This window comes from Vicia villosa, linkage group LG3, assembly GCF_029867415.1.
Source record: "Vicia villosa cultivar HV-30 ecotype Madison, WI linkage group LG3, Vvil1.0, whole genome shotgun sequence".
In the NCBI taxonomy this organism is placed as follows: Eukaryota; Viridiplantae; Streptophyta; class Magnoliopsida; order Fabales; family Fabaceae; genus Vicia; species Vicia villosa.
In genome coordinates this window covers 98,427,024-98,451,245 of record NC_081182.1, presented here as the reverse complement: position 1 = coordinate 98,451,245, position 24,222 = coordinate 98,427,024, and the positions used below count along the sequence as shown (strand labels likewise).

The following is a 24,222-nucleotide window of genomic DNA, read 5'->3' as shown; positions in this document are numbered from 1 at the left end:
GTTAATGCATAGGAGAAAGTGAGATTAGTTAAAATCAATTTTTGAAAAGAAGTATATAAATAATATTATTAATGATGTCATAGAGATACTGGATACACTCTTTAAATACAGATTTAACCACATCATGAGAAAAGTTATCATAAGTATTTCTCCCTAAGTACTTCCCTTGGAGCAAAATTGTGCACTCCAAGGACATATCTAACAAATTATGTCTTTTACCCATTTCAAAATCACATAGAACAGTATTAAAAAATTTCATTACCAAAAAAGATTGAAATGATGGTTCTAATCTAACACCAAGAACTCAACAGTAGAATTTGTCTTAACAAACCAAGATCAATCCCCATAAAATATAAACGCATATTTCTTAGCCTTGTATTAACATATGAAGCTAAGCATCTCGTTCCAAAGGCGTATCACAGAACAAAAGTACCAATGGCAGCTAATTCATTGAAACTTCTCTATCAAACAACCGCGAAAATTTAGTATTGGTCGAAAACTAATCATCCAATAGAAGTATATATTTAATCCTCATATTTAAATTTAACTAATAATCTATATCCCAATTTTTTTATTTTATAGAAAAACTGTATTAAGAGATTCATAAACCATACAGCCAAGGAGAAACCAATCAATTGACCTTCTTATTGAATTAGCTACTACTGTATCAGCAGTCGATCCAGAAATGGCTGACAGATACGTGGAACGAACATTTTGGATCCTGCAAGCTGCAACAATGTGAAAAATAAAAAGCATTCATGACTCATCATCACCTATAAATTTCAAAACCATAAACACACCTTCACTACTTTGATTCCTGACTCATGTAACTAATGAAAAACTAGAATGTGTTTTGACATATCAGTAGAGTTCCCCAGTTCATTATCACTTACTGCTGCTGCATGCAGAGAAGTTGTTTCACTTCTTTCGGGTTGTCACGTGTTTCAGTGTCAGACCATTCGGTGAAAAAAATTGATCATCATGAAATTCAAAATATTTCATTTCTTATAAAAAATATATATTTATACATGCAAGATGAATTACCTCTGAAACAGTAGGATAAGAAACTATCTACTACCGCATGAATGTGCATATTGTCGTTTCTTCCCACACTTGTAGCAGAATTTGCATCCACACCTAGAAAGAGAGATTATAGTTATGATAATCAATAACAAATTCAAACATAAATATGCTACAATGATTAAAGATTATCGAGAGGATTAACAATAAACCTGCATTTCATGTAACTACATCCACTACTTCTCTTGACATACATTGAGCAATTTGGACATCTTTTCCACTTCGCTATTCTGGCCAACTCCAAAAACTTGTTATCCAAATCATTTTTGTCGTTCCTTTTCATTTGTTGGAAATTCTGACAATTCATTCCTGGATGCCATGGAACTTTGCACCGGGCGCAAAAGTTTCTGTCACACGAAGGGCACTTAGAACTGTTGGCAAAATCTCCTCTTATGTCATTACCTTTCACCAACAAAACAGAACAATTCTGATAAGGGCAGTAAGTCTTTGGCTCCGTCGGAGCCAAAGACTTGTAAATTAAATTCTCCCATTTAGCAATAAGTTGTTTGGGCAAAATGTGTCGCAAATGTTTTGGCTTAAACTTCACACAACAATTTGGACCTGGACACATCACCTTATAAGCATTATCATTTATTTGTACAGCTACATACTTGCATATGCAATCAACACAAAAGAGGTGCTTGCACTTTCTTCTTTGGAAAAGTTTGGACCTTATTTTGAACATATCAGAATCTGTTTTCTGATCAAAGCATATACCACATGTTTTGTTTTCTGCATGGGTATGGGAGGAAAGTTGTTTCGACGAATCTTTTTTTCTGAAGAGTGAGAGCTTCATGATTCAATCCAATTGGTTAATTATGCACTTGTTCCTGGAATATCTCATAAAAATTTCCAATTAAAAAAGGATTAAGACCAAGTTGGCATTATTATTGTTATTAATACAATTTGTACAAATATTTTCTATGCATCTAGCCCTTCTTTTCTGTGACGAGTTACTACATGATCATATGGGTGTATCTATCGGATTTGAATCGAGACAACAAGAAAATACTTTAGTTTTTACTGCTAAAAACATCAATCCCCTGCCATACAACCGATACAACAGAAAAACAGAACAAAAACTGGTTCATAGTACTAGACTCCCTGACTAGAATCAACTTGAGTTTGAAACAAGAAACAAAAACCAAAAACAAAAGTCACCATAACACTAGTTGACAGATTGGTTCTAAAAAGTCGCAAACACAAAAAGTATAAACACAATGTGCAATGCAACAAATTTTAACAGTAATGCATACTTAGAGTCGGAAAGAAAAAGCATGATACCTTTTTTGTGCTAATGAAGTTTGTAAAGAAGAGGACATGAAATGTTGGCTTTACAGTTGTGCTGTTGATTTCTCTCCTGCCTTCAACAACACCAACAATGAAGTCATTAGTTTAATTTGACTAAAAAACACAACAAAATAAGAAGATGGAGTATTGATCCAAACTCATACTAAGAATAAAATGCAATGCAACCAACTAGCACTCAAAATGATATTACAGACACACACATGACACTGAGTTTTCTTTTGTTTTTGTTTTTGTTTTGGTCAACATAGACAATGACAGAGTCCTACTTTTGGGTCTTCTTTGTCTTTTGTAGATATCTGATGGCCCACCATCTGTTTTCAACTTTATTCTCCTTATGTGGATATTATGGTCCCACCAGATTCTCTCTTTTCAATTATATTTTATTAGTTTATCACTGTGCAATTATGACTGGGCTGCTCCCTCTACCTAAGTCTGCTTTTGGGCTAATAAGAAGAACTATTATCTAATATTACTTAAACATTATAATTAGTCTCAAAACTCTATGAAATCAATCAATTTAGTCAATACCACTAAGATGTTAGAATAAATTGACCATTTTCATATATCTTAAAGAAAAATTTACTATACTTATATATTTTAGGTTTTAAACTAGAGATAAAACTAGTTTAGTTATGTAGCACCGACACCTCTAAAAAAGTGTATCTGTGTCAGATACCTATATGAACCAGATACCCGTGATTACATTCAATTTATTCATTTTTCAAATTATTATTAATGCAACTTAGTTGATAGTTGTGCAAGGACATCGGGTGCAAGGTTGCGGGTTCGGGCACATCCCACTTGTTCATCTTTGATAACGTCGATGCGTCAGTGTCGTGTCTGGTATTCGGGTTTCAGTGTCAGTGTCTGGTATTTGGGCTTTTTATTTGTCTAGAAAGGGTTTGGGAGAGGATGAAACCCTAATTTGAATCATTAGTAAAATTTGTGTACCTACTCCATTAATGTTCTTTCCTCTATATATGCATTATTGTCCATATATACCTATCTGAACTAATGTTGCCAAGAAAAATACGAAAATATCAACATCTATGTGATGGTTATTATTTTCTATAATCTTCATAATAAAATGTAAATTTATGATTCTAAAATCTTGATAATTTTATCAAGAATGTAGCTTCCGTTCAAATCAGGATATGAACTAAAATCAAAACTATTATTAAGCATCAGAGTAGCTGAAATGTTGAATCAATGAAACCTAAACTCAAGCGAAGAAACAACAGAAAGCCCAAAAGAAGAAGCTAAGGAAAAGAGTAAATGAAACGTTAAAATCGTGAAAGAACGAAGTGCAAGAACAGTCATTAACAGAGAAATAAGGAGAGAATGAGAGGAAATGGGACCCAACCGGTGGTGCATGAGCTCGCGGTGGTGATCGGAAGTTTCCGGTGGCGGATCTGGTTCGCGGTGGTGGTGGCTTGAAACGAAAAGAGAAGGGACGGTTAGAGGAATGGTGGAGAGTGAAGTTTGTATGAACTCATGCCGTAATGCTTAGTGGAGAAGCTTTCTATTTCAATCAAATAAAAGGAGGCTTTTATTTCCTATTGTGTTTTATAATTAATTATAAAATAGAATTTTTTTTGGGTGAGCAAAGAATTTTAAAATCTATTATAATATATAAAAACTAAAGGACCTTATAATTACACTTTAAGTCCTCTGATTAAATAACTAAAATTGTTCATATTTCATGGTTTAATTGGTCATTTTGATGAAAAACTCAACAATATTTATTTGGCAATAAATGTTGTATTATGTGTCACATTTTGATTGGTATATTTCATTTTTATTATTTTTTATTTTTTCTTATTATAATAGTTATTATATTATATTATTGGTGTATTATAATAAATAAATGTCATTTTTTGTATTGAAAAAGTAATTTTGTATTGAGATATGAAAAGCCACCTTGGAATTGAATCACTTCTCCAACTTCCCATAAATCCTTCCATTTGGTCCATAGCCTCACAAGCTCTATTTATGTTTAGCTTGGAAAAAATTCAAACAGACTTCTTCATCTTCCTCAAAAATCTCTTTTCACCAAGCCATGCTCTTTGCTTCTCTACCATAACCTTAAATCACAGTGTTATTTCATCGTTTTTTTAAATATGAATTATTATGAATATCTTTTGTGGTTCCATTAACATGTTTTCGATTTGAAGTTTTACAAATGGATATTCGCGAATCGGAGGTTGATGTTAGACGATGAGCAAGCAGCTGGACAATTGCAAGGAGGCACTGGTGGCCAACCGCGAATTCGTCGGTGTTTGTCGGCTAAAATATCAGATCTGGGTGGCGCCGGAGATTGGTTTAAATCATTCAAGATTTCCGTCTTCTTTAACCACAATTTAATCACCTCTGATTTCGTTTTTCAGGTTAACAATTAATTCACGGTTTAATCATCTATGTTATTTTCTCAGATCTACACACTGAATATGGCATCAAATCCCTCAATAATTTCCTCTCCGGAAAAACTTATATCTCTGGGTAAACTCAAACCCTTTCAAATTCAATCCCAATTTATTTATTGTTTCAAATCTTTCTGAGAATTTGATTATTGAAATTTTGTTGTTCTGTTTGTTTTTTTATGATTCAGGGATCAATTGACAAAGGATGATATTAAGGTTTATGCTACTGTTACTGAGAAGTCAAGTGGGTATTTTCCCAATATTTTTAATTGGTATGATGTTGTTCCTTCAAGCCTTGCTATTAGGTATGTTTTATTTTGTTGATTAATTATTAGTTTTGGTTTTTGTGATTGGAACTTCAATTTGATTTTGATTTTTATTTGGTGCTTAGGTTTACTTTTTGAATTTTGATTGTGTGGATAGTTTCCCTGGGAAAGCTCAAGGTGTGAAGTTTACAGAATATGTCAGGTATTCAAAGTAGACACAAGGAAGGAAGCATGAAGACTTGGATCCATCTATGTTTGAGGTAGGCTCTTCAAAGTACTTTACCATTGCATATTTGATGATTCACCGTCTCATTTAAGAAATAGAATGTATGATAATAATTTGCGTTTCTCTGTATGGAGTCACTCATGTGTTTCTCCTTTAGATCTGATGTCGTTGTTGTAGGTGTCTATTTATTGCAGTCAGTTATCAAAAACATTCATCTCTACAAACAGGTTTTATTAGTCATTTGGATCTCAATAAATGTTTTTATATATTTTAGGAGAATTTACTTTCTTCTGATGCAATTTTGAGATTTATGATTCATAGAGATTTATCTGAATTTCTTGAAGCTTTTGATTGTTATGGAACAATTTCCTATCCATCACAACGAGTTAATTATATGTGTTCTACAATACTGTTGAGGAATTCTATTCATTCATAAAAAAATGCACACAAGTTTTCTTTATGCGTGTTTCAGTTGAATTCTAATTGTCAATATTGTATGAGTTGTTTTGTCACACATAAGATACTTTATGTTTATTGTCATATGTAAAAGTTACTGCAATTTTGTCATGAATTGCGTTTTAAGGATAAATTAAGTTCTAAAAAATGATATTTGATTATCTATTTATAAACATTTTTGTTTTACAATTGTGTGTATATACCTACTGAAACTTGGATACAATTGTGTGTATCTTCCTACTGCAACATTTTTTTGGTGCTACAATATATTAAAAACTCCTAGGATTTCTTTTTTTGGTAGAAATTATAGGATTGTTTTGATCACCTATTACAGATGAATCGATAATGTAATATTTTGGTTAGTTGAGTCGTAATTGATAATGTAATATTTTGGTTAGTTGAGTCGTTATTGATAATGCCACTTTTACGTGGAAAACATAATTATCAGATTTTTTATTTTTTTAATATTGTTATAATTATAGGAATGAAATAATTAAAAGTCAAGTTTTTAATTACTAATGGCATAACTATATTGGACTAGGGGTAATGATACTACATGTTCCAATTCTATTCATCAATTTTTTATGTTCATCAATTTTTATGTAGGTTGAAAAAATATTGAAATATAGTCGTTTTAATGTTCAAATAAATAGGAATATATTTTATGTATTTAATACAAAAAAATTATACATTTTAAATTGATTACAAAATCAATCACCATTATTATAAAATTAAATAATATTTATTGATTATTATTATTATTAATGTATATTAATGTATATCATCAAAACAATTCTTAGGAGTTAAAAATGAAATAAATTTTATTTACGTGTTTTTTTATCATCGTAAAGTAATATAAGTGGATTTATATATATATTTTTTAAAGTTATGTTTAAAATGTGTCAATAATTCATGAAGTTAAAGGCTAATGGCACATACATACACGGGTAAATGACTATTTAATTATCATAGCTATTAAAACTCATGTTTTTAACTTTTCACGTGAAATCAATTTTTCGTTGCTCAATGCAATTAATTTGAAAGGTCACACGGGAAGATGAAAAGTTTCTTAATGCAGATACGGAAACTCTGTCTTTTTAGTTTTTTTATTCAAAAGGTAGACTTTTTTAAATCTTAAATTCAATTAAATGATAATTGTAATATTGAATGAAATTATTATTATTGAATTGAAAACTAAATAATTTCTCATAATTATTAATTTAAAATTTATTTATAATATAACTAATTTGTTTATACTACTAATTTGTTTTTTTATTTAATTTTTTATTAAAGTTAAAAGTTCTAACTTGACTACCGGAATTAATGAGTAATACTATATATTATGACGAAGTTTGATTATGTTGATGATAACACACTTGACTAACCGAGGACAAATCTATGCGAGTTGTTGTTGTTGATACGTTGAAATGTTGTTAAGTGGTTGCTATGTTTGGTAGTTGTTATGTCGCGAAGATGTTGAATGATTATCATATGTATTTGGTTGAATCGTTGTTGTATTATCTTTATGTCTGGATGAATGGTAATCGAAGTGTTGCCAAATATGACTTGGGAGTCAGAGAGTAGGATGCGAGATTTGTATTCGGACTTGTTAGTATCCAGTGAATTTTCGAGGAAGAAAATATCCTAAGTGAGGGAGAGTTGTAACGCCTCAAATATTTTATTTATTATTTTAATCGGTTGTTCGTGATATAAATATGTGATATTTGATAATTGTGTGGTATTGTTGGTGTTTTAGTGTATTGAGCTACCTTGTATGGGGTAGTGGCCTTATGAGTAGAACTAAGGTACTGGGGTGTGCGAGTAATAGTGTAGAACTTGGTGGTGTGGTGGGTAAGACTAATTAAATTAATTAGTAGTTATTTATTTAAATAATATAAGATGCGTGGTATTTAAATTAAATAAGTGTTGGAATTATTAGTATTATTATTACATTGTTTTAATTAGTTGGGATTAGTAATAATAATAGAATAAATGCTTATATAATTAGTAGGGCCTATGTTGTGTTAGCATGAGAAATAGTGGATGTGTTGTTGTTAAGCCCATTAGTGAGATAGAAGTTAGTAAGGGGTTAACTAAAAATAAGAGAAAAAAAGAGAATTGGGAAGAAGAGTTACAGAACATGAAAAGAGAAGTTATTGTAGAAGAGGAGAAGAGACACAAAGATGCTAGAGCAAGGAATCCATTGTAAGACTAGGGAATCACCAATTCAAGGTAAGAGTTTGGTTCTAACTCTATAATGTTGGGTATGATGATTTGTAGATAGGAATGAGGTTTTGGTTCTATGTTGATATTCTTAGGTTTTGAAAATGGATTCCATGAAATTGATAAATTGATGCATGTTTGATGATGATTCTTGTTGCTATGTGTTGAATATGTGTTGTATGACTTATCTTGTATGAAATTTGATCTTGTTGGTTTTCGTGGAATTTTGTGTTTTGATTGTAAAATTAGTGTCGAAAGTGATGTCGTAGAATTGTGTTTTTATGATCCAATAGATGCTATATAAATATATGAACATGAATATATGATTCATCCGTAACACCGTACTGTTTAAGATGGATTTTTTGTGGAAAAAGTGGCTTGGGCAGTAGCTGGCCATAACAGAATTTTTCTGCATAATCGCTACTTCGCTTAGCGAGCCCTGGAATAAAAGGTTTTATATTTTTGAAAACTGGATTGGGTCTTGGACAATAGTGATTTATCATGAGTTTTAGTGAATTTTCTAGAATTTACTGGAGTCGTTTGAATGGTCTTTCAGCCGAGTTTTGATGAAAATCAAATACTTGAATTTTCTATGTTTATGCTCCGGAATGGATGATTGTTTGGGAACGATAGCTTGAACCTTGTTGCTGATTGTTGTTAATAATTGTATGATGTGGATGTATGATGACGATGAGGTGATGACCTATATTGACATTTGTAGAAGGCTTATGCCCCGTGGTTGCATAATTGTGTTGTTACATGTCAGTGTCGCATACATTGCATTGTTTAGGGCTTATGCTCCGTTGTTGTCTGATATTGGCGAAATGTTGAACGTTAATGCCTTGTTGCTTCCTCTATTTATTGGCATTATGTTGAGGGCTTATGCCCTGTTGGTACCACATACATTTTAGTCGGTGTTTGTCTCATTGCATTTTATAACCAATGATGTGATGATGAGTTGTTTGTTGTTGAATACTTGTATATTACTTGGTGATGGATGATGATGATTTTGTGAAGTTAATGATGATGATGATGATGATTTTTTGAAGTGGTGAAATGTGTATGACTTTATTTTTCATATGCTTATTATCATACTTTCATTTATATTGTTATGATATCTCACCCATTTTGTTTGAATGTTACCCTTATGTTGGTAACGTGCAGGTGATCATGAGTTAAGGATGTTTACCTTAAGTTAGTTTGAGTCGGCGTTGTTACTCTGATATATAACACTAAGGGGGATGAACGCTTAGTTGTTTTTCTTTGTTGGATTTTGAATAAATGTTGAGGTCTTCTCAAATATTGATGTTGAATATAGTTGAATTAAGTTGTCATGTTGATTTTTAATTGAATTATGAATATTTTTCGCTGCGTAATAAAAATTGTTTTGAAGACTCTGTTATTTTGATCGGTTCATCCGACTTAAATGTGTTATGTATCCGTTAATAATTACAAGCAATGTTTATGTCTTTGAAGAATGTGACATCCTAGTTTTGTGATAGATACTTTAAATGAAATTTTGCACTCTAATTTTATCATTATTCGCCGAGATAAATTAGGGTGTTACAATAAAAGTTTATTCTTGAAGATACTGGTCAAGTTGTGCATCTTGCACACATAAAAGGGCTTCAATATCATAAAGATCTAACAACTCGGCTTTTCCATAGACCATCATAATGAATGAATTGTTTTTCTCAAATAAGCCTTGCAGAATTGCATCTACTTGATATCTTTCAGAGATAGTATCTTTAATTGCAAAAATTGAATAAGCTATAGCTTTGTTTTATTGAACTTATTCGTGATTATAAGCTCTAACCTCAATTGATGAACTCTAGATTTCATCAATGCATGGAAATGCTTGTGAATTTTGTCCCAGACTTCATACGCAACCTTGCAAGTTAGCAATTGAGGAAGAACAACTTCAAAAATTGTAGAGACGAGCCAAGTAAAAAGAACATGTTTAGAAAAATCCAAAATTCGTATTCTTTAGAGACACGTAATTGTCAATTCTATCAACACCGATTTTGAACATTAGTGGAATCTGACGATTAACCACAAGTTTGTTCAATTTATGCAAAAGAATGACTCCTCCGACCTATAGGTTCCAAAGGAGAAAATTATTTTCCTCCAATTTGATCGAGAGTTAAGGTGCGGAAATTTTCGCATGACATGAATTGGAAAATTACAAGGAGACAACTTGAGAGGATCGAACAACATTCTGGGAATCTAGAGATGAAAATTTAAAGTCTGTCACTGAAGCTGTGAGCAGATGAATGTTCTTGGAAGATCGAAAATACACCCACCAATAAATAGAAGCCCTATTTAATTACGAATTAACCCGACAAATATTTTATGAAACCCTATTTACCTATAATTTATCTTGAGACCTTGTGCAGTAGGCCGCCTTGCACGCCCTCAAAGACGGTCCTGCGAACAAGAGTTGTTTTAATCCCCACAACCACTTGAAAAGAAGCATCTAAGCAGCTCAATGAAGGACATATATAATCAACAAAGAAAGGCAAACTCAAGACATACACACCCTGATAACCAACCAGACTTACAATAATGAAAGAAAAAGTAAGAATGCAGGTTTTCTGAAAAAGAAATGGCATACAGAGAACTAAGAAGTGATAAAACATAATAATTTAATTTATATATACCATTAATAGAATATATTTTTTCACATTCCTAATATAAAATGAAGTTATTGGTTTTGTACCACCAGATCAAAGTCCTAAAGAAAGCATGAGGAATGGTGTTGTTATTGAGTCGGACTTTTGAAAATTTCATTCCAATTTCTTAAGGCATGCATGCAGCTACCAACTTTCGGATCATATGATTCTCCATCATCGCCATCATCATTATCATCAATCACGATCGGACTTTTTGCATCATCATCATCATCATCATCTTTATCATCAATCACAATCGGACTTTTAGGATTATTCCCGGGACCATCACATACTCTTCTTCTCACGGTCAAAGCTCTTAATCTATCACTAGTCCTCGTCTTCTTTAAATTTGATTTACTTGTCACTTTTTTCTTTCGTTTATTTTCCTACAATGTCCAAGAAAGGTGTTACATAAAGTCCATTAATGAGTAACTAAGAATTGAAACAAAATTAAGACTCACATTAGATGTTGCTACAATGTTCATTGCAGAATCTGGCTCAGCAAATGTGTTTCTAGCCAACGTATCTTCTTGATTCTGGTTGAGAGGCTCTCCATCAACAAACACTTTGGGTTGTTCTTGCTCTAATCCTTCATCACTCTTCGAAGTACTACGTACATCGAGTCCTTTTTTTGTTTTCTTCTTTATCGGTTTGACATTACTTGGATTCTTTCCCTTAAACCTCTCCTAATATAACAACACAATAACAAGTTAGATATAACAAAGACAACAATTAATTCAACAAATCACAACTATAAGCTTACCCTCTTTTTAGGTGCAATTGTCAAACTTCGCTGTATTGGCAGTCGTTGTTTATCTGGTTGTTCTTCTTTGTTATTGCGTTTAGCGCAGACTTTTGTAACCAACTTAGACCTATGACTCTTGTTAACAACCACCCTTCCACAAGTATGCTTGGGGCATAGTGTCTTCACCCTAAATACGATACTCTTTACCACCCTACTCACCAAAACGACGTATCCACATTTTTTATTAAACTTGCAAACAGCTCTAACCCTCAATTTGTCGTTCTTGGCAAATTTTATTTTCCTGCCATTTAACGCGTTGTGCTCTCGAACCACATCCTTAAACTGTTGAAGAGACGAAAACTCCATTCCCAACGTGAATTTAAAGTTCTTGGTGATTTCAGCTTCTGCATCGAACATATCATATTTTCGTTTACCACTTGGTTTAGAATCTCGCTTAGATGCACAGTCTTTTTCATCTGTCAAGTTCTTGTTATCCATTATTGCATCCATTTTAGGTGACAACAAATTCATAGTGACATTGTTTTCTACATCAGCAAGATAATTGAAGTTTAAATTAACTGATCTCATAATGTCAAAACAGCATTCTCTTACGATAAAATGCAACCAAGAAATGTGATACTCAAGAATCAACATATGAAATGAAATAAAAACAATTAAAAAACATCATAGCAGGAATTTTAATGGTAACATAACACTAAATTTAAACGAGATTAAGTTACAGGGCCGTCTCTGAGGACATACAAGGCGGATTACCGCACAGGGTCTCAAAATTTCGAGGATTAAACTATTATTAAAAATTGCCTCATAAATTATTCACCACGTTAAATCGTGATTAAATAGGACCTCTATTTGTTTTTTCATAGTTAAACTATAGTTAACCTACCCAGACCTCCAAAAACTTAAGACGGCTCCGTTAAATTACTCAAGAATCAACATATTAACATGTATAGAAGTCATGAAATTAGTTTACCCAATTCCAAGTAAACAACTTATTTTCTTCATCAGCTACAACAGAATCAAACCATCTACAAGAAAACAAGAATCACAACATTCTACATTAACCAACCACTCATGAATTAACAAAACAATTTTATAAGGAAAAAGAATAGAATCATTCATTCACTTCACACCCTAATTAGTTCCCATTACTCTATGAAATTGGAAGAAATGCATGAAGAAAGGGATAAAATGGGACTCACATTAGGGTTTGAGGGTAATGGTGAATGTTGTTGATTGAGCTTTTGGAAGAATATCACCACTCAAAGTCTTCCTTTACTCTGTATACTAACAAGCTTCATCTTCCTTTTCCTATATTTTCAGTATGATATATAGAGAAAATGGGTGAGATGAACTTCACTTATATTTCCATTGGTTGGTGTTGTTGAGTTAGTACCTCCTTGGCTCCTTCACCAAACTATCAATGATACATTAATAAATTTATGAAGTTATAATTATAATTCTATTAATGAATTTTTTATATTTATTTTCATTGATTGAGGTTGTTGAATTCTTCCTCAAATTATCAATGATAAATTAATGAATTTATAAAATTATAATAATAATTCTATTAGTGAATTTTTTATATTTATTTCTATTGATTGTGGTTATTGAGTCCTTTCCTAAACTACAATGATAAACTATTGAATTTATAAAGTTATAATATTAATTCTATTAATGAATTTTTTATATTTATCTCTATTGTTTATAAATTATTAAATTTATAAAGTTATAATAATACTCTTGAATTTCTTATATTTATTTTCATCGATTGGGGTTGTTGAGCAGGACCGTCTCAAATAATTCAGATACATTCTTCTAATCTTAACAATAGATTTCAATAAAAAAAATACACAAAATTTAAAAATAACTATTTTTTATTTAAATTATAAATAATATTAAAAAATAAAAAATAAAATTTATTAACAGGTATTTTGGCTAAAATTAAAGTCATACAATTATTATGTTTGATTTTTTCTTGTAAAACTTGTTTATTTACATAATTTTTGTCATGTTTTAGAACTATTTGAATCCAGCAAACTTGTGGCTGAACTACTTTATAATCATCTTCAAACAACTCCTTGAACTCATATACATCACTGCAGAAACAAACCAACATAAAGAATACACGCATCATCTCACACAACTTTATAACCATTTTTGCTCTAATAGAACTCCTTCATTCAAATCAAAGCATGTAAACGCCAATGAGCATCATGTGTTATTTTGAACACACCATGCACACCACTTATGACATTGTTTATTATTAGTTTGATTTTAGGAAGCATAAGAAGAAAATACTACCCATAACAATAACAACCTTCTTTTGAAGTCACGCAACAATGACAAATTCACCTTTTTAAACCTCCGCGGAATATTAAATAAATTTAAAATAAAAACATGTGAAAGGATGCTACAACTCCTTAAATAAAATAAAACATCTATTTGTCATGATTTCCGAGGAACAAAATCACATTATTCAGTAAAACATGTTTAACACAGCGGAAAATAATTTCATAATCTGAATAACGTAAAACATCAGTATTCAACACCATTGAGTCATCGACTCGTAATCCAACCAAAATAATTCAAATAACAAAAAATAAGAGTTTATCAAAGTAACTCTAAAACAAGCGTTTCCAGTGTTACAAGACCAGAGCATGACACTGACGTGACCGAAAACTAGACGGATTAGCCTACAAGTTATCCTCACCAAAGCACAAATGCTGCTACGTACTCCTCAATGTGAAAGTGATCAACAGTAAGGGTGAGACATATCACAATTAAACTTATATTATAAGTTCATAACGACAAAACATCATAAGCAGATTATTCACCCAACTGCAACATATTTAGATTTTCAGAATTATTCACCAACAATTACGAAAATGCAATCAAACACATCACTACGAAATAATACTGGAAATCTTCCAATCATGTTTATAACAACACATATACAAATGCAATGACTTTATGCATGTGGTACCAATCATGGGATTAACCCATCTAACCGATCCAAACAACATCGGGATACGGCCCCGCCAATCACTAATTCCACGCAAAGGGAATTAGCCTCCACTGATCCAAACAACATCGGGATACAACCACAATTATGATTATGAATGCATGCATAACATATAACATATTCACCATCAACATCGATTACGATGAACAAAATCATCCCAACATGACTCACCGATAGCAACACCGAATTAAGTATGTTCATGTTTCAGCACCATTCAATAATCACATCATACATATTCACACAGAATATAACATTAATATCATAGTCATGTTATCACAACATCACCACATCTATTATATTTATCAATCATGCACACAATGTACAATTCATCATCATAATTTAAAAATCAGGATTTCAAAATAAAATCGAGCCACTGCCCGTCACACCATTTTATTATATAAAATATTTAATTATCTTTACAACGCTCAAAACGGCGATTAAAACGGATATACGGTTTAAAAGATATGAATTTTTAAAATAATTTTCAAAAAATGTCAGGTGTAACCGGTTACAGCATAGAGGGTACCCGGTTACGCATTCACGTCAACTATTCGCTATTTTAAAATTTTAGCCTGTAATTGGTTACAGTATAGAGGGTAATCGGTTACAGCACCCGAAAATCCCCAGTTTCACTATTTTTCAACGATGTAATCCATTACAACTCCGCTTTACCCGGTTACAGCGTACCCAGTAGCAGAAAATCAACATTTTGACAATACCTTCTCATCTCCAGCTCAATCCAATTCGTACCAACATGATTATAACACCAAAACAGAATCAAATCACACATTCTACTACATTTCTAACATGTATTGGGGTTACCTAACATCAAGTATGTCCCGTAATCAATCAATTTCATCAATTCCTCTAACTTACACTCTATAATCCCAAAATCCCAAAACCTAACATACATTCAATTAAGAAAAACAACATACATAATCAGTCCTATCATCTTTAAATTGATAATATAGGCTAAAAGGATTAGCCACCCCTTACCTAAGCCAAAGATTCTTGAAAGTCCTCTTCCTCTACTCTTTCACGTACTTCAGCTCCTCTTCTCTTCTTCCTCTTTTTCTTTCTATTCCTCTTTTATTTTCCAAATCCCTTTATTTTATGAAAAATAGAATAATTTAGTAAAACGCTTAATGATTAACACCTCCCCTTTTACTAACTGTCACACCGGCTCAGTTGCTCTATTTCCATAATTTCTCCAGTAATTCACTAAAAATGCCAATAAATCCCAATAAATAATTTAAATTCCAATTAAATTAAATAATGGAAATTATGGGGTGTTACATGTAACATCCTATGTGAGAATGCTGTGAAAAATATCTGATTTAATTATAAGTATGCGTTGGGAGTGTTACTCTATATATCAAGCATAACCTCAGCCCATATGTGGAACTAGCGTGCTAGGTAATCTTCGAGATGGACGATCTCAAAGTTGACATCTAGAACCGAATTTAAGGTTTTCACTTTGACTCGTGTCGTTAGGCTGAGTTTTTTCGTCTTGTGATGTTTTTGTCTTTCGCATGTCAAGGTCGAACGTATTGACGATTTGACATGTCTTATTCTTCCTTCTCTCGAAGGTGATGGCAATCTTGAGGGGATTTTTCAATACGACCTCATGTATAAAGCAAGCCTCACACAGATCATCAGAAGTTGCAACCAGTTTACCTACGCTATTATGATATTTTATCTTCAAATGAACCTGGGATACCACTGAGTTTAATACTGGGAGAAACGACCTCCCAGGGATGCCATGGCAGATGATTTCACAAGGGATTACGAGGAAACCCGCATTTACAATTATTTTGTCCTCCCTTTCCCTAAAAGAGACTATTAGCTTGATAGTCCCACATGGAAGGGGTGAAGGAATCATTGAACATTATCCTTGTTTCTAGCGTTGTATACTGATAATTGATGGATGATATTCGACAATAAATAATTAATTAATTATTCGTGGTGTAGATCGAGTACGAGCTTTGAGGTAGTAGATGCACTATGACTGTAATACCTTATGACATTAGATTGATGATTGAACCTTTCCGTTATTCGGCCGCTGACCGGTCCGAAAAAACTTTGATTATAGCGACCTAATGGCTAATATATACTAAAATAAAATTTTATTGGAGAGAGAAATACAATGACATAATTCGAACCCAAAATTTCTTATAAAATCACAATCAAACCACTGAATTGTAACAACAAAGAAATGAAAACACTTTTAAAATAAAATGATTTGCGACTCAAATCATAGTAATTATAATTAGTTATAAATACTAGTATTTGATTATTTCTAAATAAAAAAAAAAGAATAATAATTTCTTTTAATACGTTTCAAATAATTATAACAATTTTAAAATAAAAATGAAACATAATTTTGATAATAGATGATGGTGATAATTTATTTTATAAAAGATTGTAAATCTATTATTGTATTTGAAAAAAATATGAATTCGAAATTATATTATTTTATTATTAGATCAATATAATATTTACTTGATCATGGTTGTCAATTTAGTGTTAAAATTTTGGCTTTGTAACTTTAAAAATATTTGAAATTTTTAGTACAGAAAAAACATGTTAATATTGATGTCGTAACATCATAACAATGTCGAGACGGATGTTATAACGTTTGTCTTCAAATTGAACAAATTCATCATGTTGTGTTTGATACTGAAATAAAAATTACAGAATGATAAATAACACAGAGAATTGTTAATCCAGTTTGGTGCAACATCACCTACTCTGGGGGCTACTAAGCCAGGAAGGAAACCCACTGTTAACAGTATTAGTTCAAAGCCTAAACAATACTAGTTTACAACTTCTCTCCTAGTCACTACCTAATGCAACTTCTACCTAGAAATCAACATTTATACACGGGAAATCGCCATCTTACTTCCTAAATCACCTCAGTGATATCTAACAGTCTCAATCCCAGTGATTGCATCAAAAGACAACTCAACAAGGAAGATTACACTTCCAATACAAAAACTCAACTCTTTTGCTTAAAAGCTTCAAGAATGAGAACAATATTTGACTCATTACCTAAAGGCTTCTGATTGAGAAAATTACGTCTACCTCAAGTATCAAAAGATACAAGGGTACCTTACACCTACACGAGAGACTCTCAAACTTGCAACTCTAAGTTTCCCTTAATTTATAAATTGTGAAAGTTCAAATTACATTAGGTCAGATCTTTTCTTTAAATACACTTCTACAACTCATGGACTTCGAAATCTGCATCAAGATATTTCTTGATCCACAAGCTGAGTGATACACCGATTGTGCAGATGAATTCCATAAATCTTGGAATAAAAAAACCAAGTTTCCTAAATTGTCTTTTCATTCAATATTGGCAACTTGTACAACTCGAGATATGAAACTTATTTTAGATTAAATCTTCTTGACCTGCAAAAAAAATTACAGAGATATATCCAAAAAAATTACAGAATTAAATCAAAATTTGTCAAAATTTAAAAACAGTCTGTACATGTTCTAGTACAGAATGTCACAACATCTGTCAGAACATCTTTCTTGAACAGTATGTTAGAACATCTTCCATAACATCCTTGCTCTAACCCATAATTTAGCAAAATTGTGTCAATCCTAAAGTCATTGTACTAGCAATATTGTTCAAATTTCACCCAAAATAATAACAACTAATTTATTATTAATAATAATAAATTTATTTTTTCTTGTATACTTTAAAAAAAAAAAACTAGAGTTTTAGGTTGACACTAGAATTAACTTGATTAAATGTTTGAAAAAATAAGAGTATCAAATCGACTTTTGATTTTTAATTCACTAAAAATCTAGATTAATTTGAATCTCAAATTTATTTCTAACTATATTTGATTTTTCACAAAGAGAAATGATTAATTTAAATATGATTTAATTATAAAATAAAATTAATTAAACAATATTATTTTATTTCTAAATATAATAAGTAAATAATTTATTGGGTAAATAGCTTTTTTGGCCCGTGCTATATATGTGATATTTAAAAAACCTCCTCGTAAAAAAAGAGTTGCACTAATTACCCTACCATTTAAGATTATCTCATTTTTTATCTTCATCACATCCAATCAGAAAAAAACTAACGTGGCAGTTTTTTTATTTTTTATTTTTTTAATGATGTGGATGACCCATGTGACTTTTTATTTTATTTATTTGTTAATTTTAATGCCATGTAGGCATAGCATTTTATATTAATTGTTAGTTAATATGAGAAAATATATTATGACCTCCAAAATTTGTGCCCATGTGGCTTTTTATTTTATTTATTTGTTAATTTTAATGCCATGTAGGCATAACATTTTATATTAATTGTTAGTTAATATGAGAAAATATATTATGACTTCAAAAATTTGTGGGAGGTGGAAATCAAACCCACTCACTTCACAATAAAGCTACAACGCCCTTTCCACAGAAGATTTTTTTTACATTGGCATCACCATTTATTTTTACATTGGACCAAACATTGGCATCACCATTTATTTAACAACGCGAGATTGAACAAGAGAAGATTTTTTTTTACTCGGAGCCCTCATTCTTCCTTTGGTGAACAAACGATGTCCCATTTTACCCAACAAACTTTACACGATTAAAATCTTCCTCCCCAAAGAAAGTGCCTATGTATTTGTGACATCTCTGAAATGACCTTTTTTTGGTGCTTTGTAAAAGGAAAAGAAGAACACCAGAAGACTACTAAGAACCGAATTTATAAAGAATACAAGCCTTCCACTAATGGATAGATTTTTCCTTTTCAAAACAGAGATTTGTTTTTTGAAATAACTGATAATCAACTTACAAGTCTCTGTTCTTCAAGGATTAGCGCCTACCAAAAGTCCTAAGAAGCAAAATGGTGCTTTATCAAGGTTGCAGTATAGAAAATTAGATGCTGCTAGTAACAAATGTTCTTCTAAATTCCCTTCATATAGCTTGTTTTTGTAGAAGTTAACTTTTAAACCAGATACCAACTCAATACTTCACAAGATAGTTTTAAAACTTCATAGAATGTCCCGGGATCCTTGGCCTATTAATAATGTATCGTCTACATACTGTAGGACATTAAACTCGAGACCTCGTGAACTTTGAAGCTTTTATAAAGGTCCAACTCCACTACCTTCTTCACTAGACCCGTGTGATCTTCTGCGGCGATTAAGAATAGGAAATGAGCAAGAGGATCTCCTTGACGAGGTCTCTTATCCACCTTGAAATCTTTTGTTGGACTGTTGTTAACTAAAATCGATATTGAACTAGTGAATACACAAACTCTCATCCAACTGGTTCAAATATCAAAGAAGCCCATCTCTTTGAACATAAATTCCAAATAATCTCAATTGACAGAATCGTAAGCTTTCTCGAAATCCATCTTTAACATCATACACTTATCCTTTGGCTTTTTTGCCAAATCAATTAGCTAAATGACCACTAAATTTGAATTGGAAATGTTAACTTACATTTAATGTACTTGGGTAAATTTTCAATTATATAATAGTTTCATCCCAAAAATAATATTATGAGAGGCATAGTTACATTGTGAAAACAATTATTTGTATAGATGTTTAAATCCTCCCAATTAAACAAAACAAAACCTTTCGATCCTCACATTCACACGCAAAATCCGCCTCTTTTTTCTTCTGCATCTTTCACTTCACTCATTTGTTCTTCAAGTTACCATACGCCATGGCAGCTCCAATCTCGTTGACTTCGCATCCCTCGGAATCCGTTCCATCCCCATTATTCTACTCCTTCCCTCCTCCTCACCCACCTGGATTCTCGCCTTTTATCACATTTCCCCTTTGCGTCTTCTTCAAAAAGGATCAACCTTTGATCACGTTCATTCCGTGATTCACCTTTACCACAATTGAGGTAACCGCGGTTTTTTCATTTCCCACATATGTTTAATGAGGTTTTCTCAATTTATCTTCATTTGGGTATTCGTTATTTTGTCCAAGTTTGCTTCTTTCTAGATAATCAAGCTTTGCATACTGTGCATAAACCGTAAGAATCACGCTTCTATTTTTTTCTTCTGTTGGTTTTCAACTACTGTTCTGTTTTGCTAATCATTTTTGCCTTATTTTTCCTATTTCTAGGTTTATGATATGTCTTCTGATTTTAAGTTAGACATTGCTACTGATCATGACTTTGAAGAGCCAGGGTTAGCGAAAACTATAGGTTCAAACATATCACTAGATGAAAAGGGTAAGACAGTGCACACATCTTTCAACGGAATTTACGAGCAAGGAAAGTTGTCGCCGAACAAGTATGTAACAAATGCAGAGCGAAGAGCTTTGTATGATAGGTGCGAAACAACTCTTTTCTACATTTTTGTTCATAAAAATCCTTTGTGTTTCAATGATATTACACCTCTGGCATATTTCTATGTATTAGTGTTTTTCCCTTTCTTTGTTTTTATATCTATTATGCTACAGATATCTGAAAGGAAATAAAGCTACAACCGGTGATAATGGCAGTTTTAATGTTGATGATGAGGAAAGGGATCGATTGCATGGATCTGCCAAGAAGTCTGTACCACTTATCTCTGGAACTGCTTACTGTATTTCCTCTTGCAGCATGATAATGCTGAACAAAATCGTTTTATCAAGTTATAATTTCAATGCTGGAATATCATTGATGTTTTATCAAGTAAGTTAGTTTCTGTTGTTCTTTTAGCTTCGTGAGAGCTCGAAATGATGGCAAGAGATTTTAATCGGGCCGTATGTGATGTTTGTTAATCCGTTTACTTTTCAGAACCTTATCAGTACTCTGGTTGTCGTTCTATTGGCTCTCTGTGGCAGAGTTTCAGTTGAAAAGCTCAATTGGAGGTTGGTTAGGGTTTGGTTGCCGGTGAATGTGATATTTATTGCCATGCTTGTCTCAGGCATGTATAGGTATTGAAAAAGCTGTACTTTTTATGTATCTTTTACTAAGACATGCATTGATGTTGATTTTGATATTCGATTTAGAGAGGTTCTACCTTATTATTGTGACACAGCTCAATTTTGTAGCAAATTATACATCTTGTGCTGGTCCTATCTACGCTTAATGTCTGCTTAATGTCTTCTGGTGCATTTTATTTCAGTTTGAAATACATAAACATTGCAATGGTGACAATTCTCAAGAATGTGACTAATATCTTAACTGCAATTGGAGAGTTATATTTATTCCGTAAGCGTCAGAGTTCCAAAGTATGGACTGCAATGTTTGTGATGGTGAGTGACATTCTTGTATTATACTCATTGATTTGCTTTTAATTTCACAAACTTGAGTTCATTTCATTGTTGGTTAGGACCATTTGATGGTAATGCGATGTTTATGGAACCTTTATTTGGTCTGACGTATAAAGAAGTTATGTTCCCGTTTTGATATATGTTTTAGAAGTTATGTTCTCTTCTTTATACAGATTATCTCTGCTGTCAGTGGAGGTGTTACAGATCTCTCATTTGATGCAGCCGGTTATGCCTGGCAGATTATGAATTGTTTTCTTACTGCAAGTTATTCGGTATGCATATTTAGTCCTTGTAAAATTTCCATATTCTGTAAGAGGCTTCTCTGTTTTTTCATGTGATTGATAATTTAATCATTGATTAAACATTTTTTTTCGTTTTGTGACAGCTTACCCTCAGGTGGGTTATGGACGAAGCGAAAAAGTCAACAAAATCTGGTTCTCTTAATGAAGTCTCAATGGTGTTACTCAACAATTTATTGTCTTTACCTTTTGCCATCATCATGATATTCCTTTTCGGCGAGTGGGATTATGTAATACACGCGTGAGTGTATGTTTCTTTGTTTTGAAATTCAACGAAGCCTTCTGCATTCTCACTGTCGTTTTTATTTTGGTTTCCAGCGACGTAGTTAAACTGCCGGAGTTTTGGATTGTCGCAACAGCTAGTGGACTGATCGGACTTTCCATCAGTTTCACCTCGATGTGGTTTTTACATCAAACTAGCCCTACAACATACAGGTACTTTTATGAAGTTCAAGTTCAATACACAAATTACCCTGCTAAAAGTTGCACAAAAGGACAGAAACTAACAGAAACCGTTACAATAGATTGGTACAACGGAACCGAATTGTTATTGATTCTGAACCGAACCAGGGCTACCTAAACAGAAAACTGGATTTTACCTTTTCGAAACAACTGATTCTTTGTGAATCGAGTTGTATCAAATTGCTATTATTAACTGATATTAAGACTATTAAAAAAAAACCTAAAACCGAGTGTATCAAATTAAGTTCCTTCAGCAAAATCCAAACTGTTTCAGTTATTTATTTATGTTGAGTTTCTTTTATGGTCCTCCAATTTCTCTATTTCTGTCTGTTTTGCAGTCTTGTAGGTTCCTTAAACAAGATTCCAATCTCTATTGCTGGCATTTTAGTGTTCAAAGTTCCTCTGAGTGTATCAAATTTATTCAGCATTTTATTTGGTAATTCATCAGAACCACTCAACACTTTTTTCCTCCCTATCTTAATTTATCTAATAATGCATTGCACACTATTTTCAGGTCTCTTTGCTGGTATATTATTTGCAAGAGCCAAGATGTCTTAAACCATTGAAGTTTGAGAATCAATACATGAAAGATAATTATATAGGTTTTTGTTTGCACAATGCAACTGATTTGAAATCGCGGAATAATAAGTATAGGATACAACTACAAGGGAAGTACTAACTATAAAGTTTTACTTTTCATATAGTAGTGGAAATTGGAAGCAGAGTTGCTAAGTTCCTGGTAAAGAATACCAACATATTTTGTCCAAGTTATATGTTTATTATATATTTTGTTATTTATTGTTATATTTCAATAACACACAGGAATTAGAACGCTAAATATAGTTTTTCTTTTATGCATTCTCTAAAATTATCAGACAAAATTCAATTGCCAGATGACTTGTATATGCAAATATGTAGAAAAGTATTTTACTATATTTTAAAGTTATAACTTAAAATAGGAGGATAAAGTAGCTTAAATAGAAATAAATTTAAGGGTTAATAGATATTTTATCTCCTGTCCTGTCGCAAAATGCATGAAAATTTTACCACCAAGAGAGATTGAACTCTTCCAAATGTGTAGGAGGATCCTTGCCATGAAGCCAAGCTTTCTGGTTTATTATAAACTAGAAACCCGATCTTAATGTATATATTACGTTATTATTAAAAATTATCTATCACCAATTATATAAATAAGTATTATTTTAAAATAAATTAGTTTGAAGTGAATTACTATAATAATACATCATAAAAAATATAAAAATAATATAAATTAAATATAATTAAAAAGAATAAAAATATTTTTTTTTGAAAAATTGTGTTGAGTTTTGTTTTGACAAGAATTTTTTTAAAATATTTAAATATATTTTTAAAATGTGATTGAGTATCTTGAAATATGTTTAAATAGTTTAAATGATATTCAAATATATCTTTAAAATGCAATTGATTATTTTAAATATAAATTACTTATCAAATAATTTATTGAATATTAAATATATAGTTTTTAAATAATTTTTGGAAAAAGAAAATATATTAATTCAAAAAAACAAGTCAAATACAAAGCAGATCCAGGCTCCCAAAAGAAACACGGGGAAAAGAAAGAATTATTTACAATTGTGCCCACTTAGGCCCCGCGACCTAATGCCTACGTATCCCTTACTAGGAATCAGAGCTACCGTAGTTCGGCTCAAAAATTTCCATTTATTTCTGTGTTTTTTAGGTGAACAGAGGTTAAGGTCACAATCCATGATGCTCGACCCTTGGAGACTTATACGCCTAAG

The 24,222-nt window shown here is 31.8% G+C and overlaps 3 protein-coding genes and 1 long non-coding RNA gene across 6 annotated transcripts; 2 read left to right on the top strand and 2 right to left on the bottom strand.

Annotated features, from left to right (window-relative positions):
* Positions 1-346: 346 nt before the first annotated feature.
* On the bottom strand, positions 347-3,888 carry LOC131656408 (E3 ubiquitin-protein ligase RSL1-like). Its single transcript, XM_058926135.1, has 5 exons — positions 3,755-3,888; positions 2,365-2,444; positions 1,233-1,910; positions 1,045-1,137; positions 347-728 (listed from the first exon to the last, which is right to left on the bottom strand). The coding sequence occupies exons 3-4, from the start codon at positions 1,874-1,876 to the stop codon at positions 1,068-1,070; spliced, it is 714 nt and encodes a 237-aa protein (XP_058782118.1). The 5' UTR covers positions 1,877-1,910; positions 2,365-2,444; positions 3,755-3,888; the 3' UTR covers positions 347-728; positions 1,045-1,067.
* A 663-nt stretch (positions 3,889-4,551) lies between these two features.
* Positions 4,552-5,358, top strand: LOC131656407 (uncharacterized). Its single transcript, XR_009300087.1, has 3 exons — positions 4,552-4,890; positions 5,000-5,116; positions 5,235-5,358. It is a non-coding gene; the product is annotated as an uncharacterized LOC131656407 (long non-coding RNA).
* A 5,168-nt stretch (positions 5,359-10,526) lies between these two features.
* LOC131656406 (uncharacterized) lies at positions 10,527-12,815 on the bottom strand. Of its 2 annotated transcripts, XM_058926134.1 has the most exons (5): positions 12,620-12,815; positions 12,391-12,445; positions 11,418-11,944; positions 11,116-11,340; positions 10,527-11,040 (listed from the first exon to the last, which is right to left on the bottom strand). In XM_058926134.1, exons 3-5 carry the CDS (start codon positions 11,928-11,930, stop codon positions 10,744-10,746), a joined length of 1,035 nt encoding a protein of 344 aa, XP_058782117.1. In that variant the 5' UTR covers positions 11,931-11,944; positions 12,391-12,445; positions 12,620-12,815; the 3' UTR covers positions 10,527-10,743. The 2 variants fall into 2 exon arrangements, with proteins under 2 accessions (XP_058782117.1, XP_058782116.1); XM_058926133.1 differs by lacking the exon at positions 12,391-12,445.
* Positions 12,816-20,007: 7,192 nt separating this feature from the next.
* On the top strand, positions 20,008-23,626 carry LOC131656405 (GDP-mannose transporter GONST2-like). 2 transcript variants are annotated; one of them, XM_058926132.1, is made up of 10 exons: positions 20,008-20,322; positions 20,547-20,755; positions 20,886-21,099; positions 21,205-21,344; positions 21,536-21,665; positions 21,857-21,955; positions 22,069-22,223; positions 22,301-22,417; positions 22,783-22,880; positions 22,959-23,626. In XM_058926132.1, exons 2-10 carry the CDS (start codon positions 20,556-20,558, stop codon positions 23,000-23,002), a joined length of 1,197 nt encoding a protein of 398 aa, XP_058782115.1. In that variant the 5' UTR covers positions 20,008-20,322; positions 20,547-20,555; the 3' UTR covers positions 23,003-23,626. The 2 variants fall into 2 exon arrangements, with proteins under 2 accessions (XP_058782115.1, XP_058782114.1); XM_058926131.1 differs by having other exon boundaries at positions 20,008-20,454.
* The last annotated feature ends 596 nt before the right edge of the window (positions 23,627-24,222 follow it).